General features: G+C 32.7%; 1 protein-coding gene across 1 annotated transcript in view; it reads right to left on the reverse strand.

The window, feature by feature from the left end:
- LOC136843706 (sodium/potassium-transporting ATPase subunit beta-like) overlaps positions 1 to 5,000 on the reverse strand; it is a 69,960-nt gene that overhangs the window by 15,491 nt on the left and 49,469 nt on the right. The window contains exon 3 of the mRNA XM_067112294.1: positions 4,453 to 4,572. Within this exon, the coding sequence (XP_066968395.1) occupies positions 4,453 to 4,572 (120 nt within the window). The remainder of the gene's footprint in view (positions 1 to 4,452; positions 4,573 to 5,000) is intronic.

Below are 5,000 nucleotides of genomic sequence, written 5' to 3' on the forward strand. Positions count from 1 at the left end.
TTCTCTTTCGATGATACTTTTTATTTTTGAACGTAATTTGTCCGAGTGGGTAAAGGAATAACAGCATACATGTTCAATTTAGGAACATTAAAGTTTTCAGAGGAGGGAGACATATATTTAGAAAGCATATTATTAATTATTTTCTGGACTAGGAATTGAGGATACGAATTAGCCGAAAAAAACTTTGATAAATAATCGATTTCCAAGTGAAAATTGGACCAACTAGAAGTATATTTGAGAGCTCGATGTACCAATGTTGTAATAGAATTGATCTTAAAAGAATAAAAACAAGAGCTAAAATAGTTACTGCCCAAGCCTGTAAACGTATTCTTACGATAAACAGAAGTCGTAAAGGCATGCTGATCTCTAGTAATTTTTACATCCAAAAAAGATAACGAATTTTGTTGTTCAGTCTCAATAGTAAATTTCATATTGGGATGTACAGAATTAATAAAATCAAGAAATTCATGACATTGCCAAGGATAAGTGAATAGGGCAAAAGTGTCATCAACATATCGTTTATATAGAACAGGCTTAAACTGGGCTGGGCAATTATTTAAAAATTCTTCTTCTAAATAACTCATGAAGAAGTTAGCAAACAACGGGCCCAAAGGGGAACCCATAGCTACTCCCTCGACCTGCAAGTAGAGAGCATTATTAAAAATAAAAACAGTGTCTTGCACTGCAAGCTCAAGTAAGGATTTAAAAAGACTTCTGCTAAAACCATGAAATACATCATCAACTCTAAAGATTTTGTCAAGAATAATTTCAATAGTTTCTGAGACCGGGACATTGGTAAACAAAGCTTCAACGTCAAAACTTGTCATAAAGAGGTCACCGTCTTGCTGGACAATTAGCTGTTGAAATTCGTACCCATTTTTTATGGCAAACTGTGATATGGAAAACTCATTTAAAAGTGTTACAATAAATTTGGAGATTTTATAAGTAGGGCTATTATATGCCGACATAATTGGTCTAAGAGGAATATCTTCCTTATGAATTTTTGGTAGTCCGTAAAGTATGCTAAATGATGAGCCAGTAACAAGTAATTCTTGATAGGTAGTATCATTAATTATGCCCTCCTGCTTAATTTTCCTAAGGAATCTATTGATTTTGTCTTCCCTTTTGTATATATCAGCGAAGTTAGGTTCACCTATAAGTTGAAACTTCGTTGTATCATTCAGAATTGAATTCATTTTTTCCAAATAATCACCTTTATTTAGAATTACCACTCCTCTACCTTTATCTGGTTTGCATATTATCAAATTTTTATTTTTACCAAGTTTCTCCAATATGATCATATCTTCTTTTTTGAAAAATGGAGCCCATTTTATTTTTAATTTTTTGTAAGTATCATGTAGTACAAGAGAGAGTTTTTGTTGCAAGGCACTTATGTTGGTAAGGTTCAAATGCTTGATTCTCTGAAACAACACCTCAAAAGGAAAGAAAAAATGCGGAAAGCTGGGTCTATAAGAAGGAATACAAAAATCCAGGCCAAAAGACAATAAAAATTCTTCTCTCTTAGAGAGAACATAATCTGAACGGTTAACAATACAAGAGTTACGAGAGCCAAAATCAGGAGTACAAATACCAAGAGCGCTCAACTTCCTTTGGTGTCTAGTGTGTACATCTGTGACAAAATTATTAATAGTTTTTGCAAACAATTTTTTAAAAACAATAAGGTCTAAAAAGGTTAAAAGTGGAAACAATTGTTCTTGAATGTTCCTGCAACGCTTCTGGAAGTCTTCTAGGGACCGCTGCTTGATGTCAATTTCCCGGGATAACAGTTCCTCAAGAGCATCTCGGTAGAATTCTGTACGGTAGAGGGAAGCTTTGTAGAGTTTGAAACGAACGAATCTTGGATAAATCCCGCTCAACTGGCAAAACTGTAGAAAATCAAGATCACATCTGGTCTTTTCCAATCTAACTGTGAGCTTCTCAAGGGACCTGGCAAGGGCAAGGACATGGGAAGGGTATCTTGGTTGGAGTAGCTGGGCAAAATGACGAGTCCTCCGAAGCCGGATCTTGAGGAGGAACAGGAGCGACAGCAGCAGATGAAACATCGGGAGAATTTATAGCCAACAGTCTGTTGTTTCAGAGAATCAAGCATTTGAACCTTACCAACATAAGTGCCTTGCAACAAAAACTCTCTCTTGTACTACATGATACTTACAAAAAATTAAAAATAAAATGGGCTCCATTTTTCAAAAAAGAAGATATGATCATATTGGAGAAACTTGGTAAAAATAAAAATTTGATAATATGCAAACCAGATAAAGGTAGAGGAGTGGTAATTCTAAATAAAGGTGATTATTTAGAAAAAATGAATTCAATTCTGAATGATACAACGAAGTTTCAACTTATAGGTGAACCTAACTTCGCTGATATATACAAAAGGGAAGACAAAATCAATAGATTCCTTAGGAAAATTAAGCAGGAGGGCATAATTAATGATACTACCTATCAAGAATTACTTGTTACTGGCTCATCATTTAGCATACTTTACGGACTACCAAAAATTCATAAGGAAGATATTCCTCTTAGACCAATTATGTCGGCATATAATAGCCCTACTTATAAAATCTCCAAATTTATTGTAACACTTTTAAATGAGTTTTCCATATCACAGTTTGCCATAAAAATGGGTACGAATTTCAACAGCTAATTGTCCAGCAAGACGGTGACCTCTTTATGACAAGTTTTGACGTTGAAGCTTTGTTTACCAATGTCCCGGTCTCAGAAACTATTGAAATTATTCTTGACAAAATCTTTAGAGTTGATGATGTATTTCATGGTTTTAGCAGAAGTCTTTTAAATCCTTACTTGAGCTTGCAGTGCAAGACACTGTTTTTATTTTTAATAATGCTCTCTACTTGCAGGTCGAGGGAGTAGCTATGGGTTCCCCTTTGGGCCCGTTGTTTGCTAACTTCTTCATGAGTTATTTAGAAGAAGAATTTTTAAATAATTGCCCAGCCCAGTTTAAGCCTGTTCTATATAAACGATATGTTGATGACACTTTTGCCCTATTCACTTATCCTTGGCAATGTCATGAATTTCTTGATTTTATTAATTCTGTACATCCCAATATGAAATTTACTATTGAGACTGAACAACAAAATTCGTTATCTTTTTTGGATGTAAAAATTACTAGAGATCAGCATGCCTTTACGACTTCTGTTTATCGTAAGAATACGTTTACAGGCTTGGGCAGTAACTATTTTAGCTCTTGTTTTTATTCTTTTAAGATCAATTCTATTACAACATTGGTACATCGAGCTCTCAAATATACTTCTAGTTGGTCCAATTTTCACTTGGAAATCGATTATTTATCAAAGTTTTTTTAAAGCTAATTCGTATCCTCAATTCCTAGTCCAGAAAATAATTAATAATATGCTTTCTAAATATATGTCTCCCTCCTCTGAAAACTTTAATGTTCCTAAATTGAACATGTATGCTGTTATTCCCTTTACCCACTCGGACAAATTACGTTCAAAAATAAAAAGTATCATCGAAAGAGAAATAGGTTTTTTAAAATTAAATTTGATTCCTATGAATCCAAAAAAAGGTTGAAATTTTTTCTCCTATAAGGACAAGTTGCAGGATTTTATGCGGTCCAGCATTATTTATAAATTTGAATGCCCAAGATGTCTTGGTACTTATGTTGGTTCCAGTAAAAGACTGTTGCAAGTCCGCTATTACAGCCACTTAGGACTCAGTTATCGTACAGGTTCCCGTATATCCAATCCAGAACTTTCTAGCATTCGAACACATGCTACTAAATGTAAAATTCATGTTGAAAAAACACATTTTTCGATTCTCAGTGCTACATCTCAAACTGCCTTTTTAACTACCCTTGAGTCATTATATATAAAGCACCTATCCCCTAATTTGAATAGTAACACTTCTGCGGTTTCTCTCTCTCTCGCTTAAGGTGTTGTCTGGGCATTGACGTTTCTTCTGGCCATTCTTCCCTCTTGCGTTGTACTGTAAGGTAGTTAAATTTCCTTCACAAGCTTGGTGAATTTTAATATATTTATTTATTTATTTTATTTTACTTTATTTTTTCATAAAAAATTTTTCTGCTTTTATGTTGACTTTAAAAATTTTTACTGTCGGTATAATTGTTATTTTAACTTTAGTTTTAACTGCTCTTTATAATTTATTGCAGACTGATGATGTGCAAAGGATTGCACGAAACGTTTCTAAATAAAGAACTTTGAAGACTTCTTGTCTTATGGATCTCCTGATTGTGAATTTGCCGCTTGACTGTTGGCTATATATATATATATATATATATATATATATATATATATATATATATATATATATATATATATATATATATATATATATATATATATATATGAAAGGAACATCTTCCTTCATAAAAGGCAGCAACGTATCAATGTGGAATAAATGGCGATAAATTACTTTAACGTAAAACATACTCACGTTCGATGTAATCACTCAAGCTTTTCACCCAATGAGAGATCGAATCGGCCTCGCCATTTCTGTACCAAATAAGCGTCGATTCAATGTTGTCCTCTTGTGGTGAAGGCCTGTATCCCATAGCTGTTGGAAAAAGGAGCAAGGTTTATCAGAAAATGGTAATGGTTAGAAATGGTAATTCACACTTGAGAAAATAAGATCGAAAAATTCAACCGACAGCCTTTCATTTATATTCCTCTAGCAATATTTAAAATGCAAATCATCAAATTTGGTGGGGCTGGTTTACTCGCAATATTTAGTTATAGAGTAGTTGTTGCCCTTTATGATTGTATGTTATTTTTTCCTCTTTTAACAGACAACATCTTACGAGTTTGTGTTGAAAGCTGTATATATATACATATATATATATATATATATATATATATATATATATATATATATATATATATATATATTTATGTATGTATGTATGTATATATGTATATATATGTATGTACATATATGTATGTACATATATGTATATATATAAATACTATGTATATGTATATGTA

Source organism: Macrobrachium rosenbergii, chromosome 12 (genome assembly GCF_040412425.1).
Source record: "Macrobrachium rosenbergii isolate ZJJX-2024 chromosome 12, ASM4041242v1, whole genome shotgun sequence".
Classification (NCBI taxonomy): Eukaryota; Metazoa; Arthropoda; class Malacostraca; order Decapoda; family Palaemonidae; genus Macrobrachium; species Macrobrachium rosenbergii.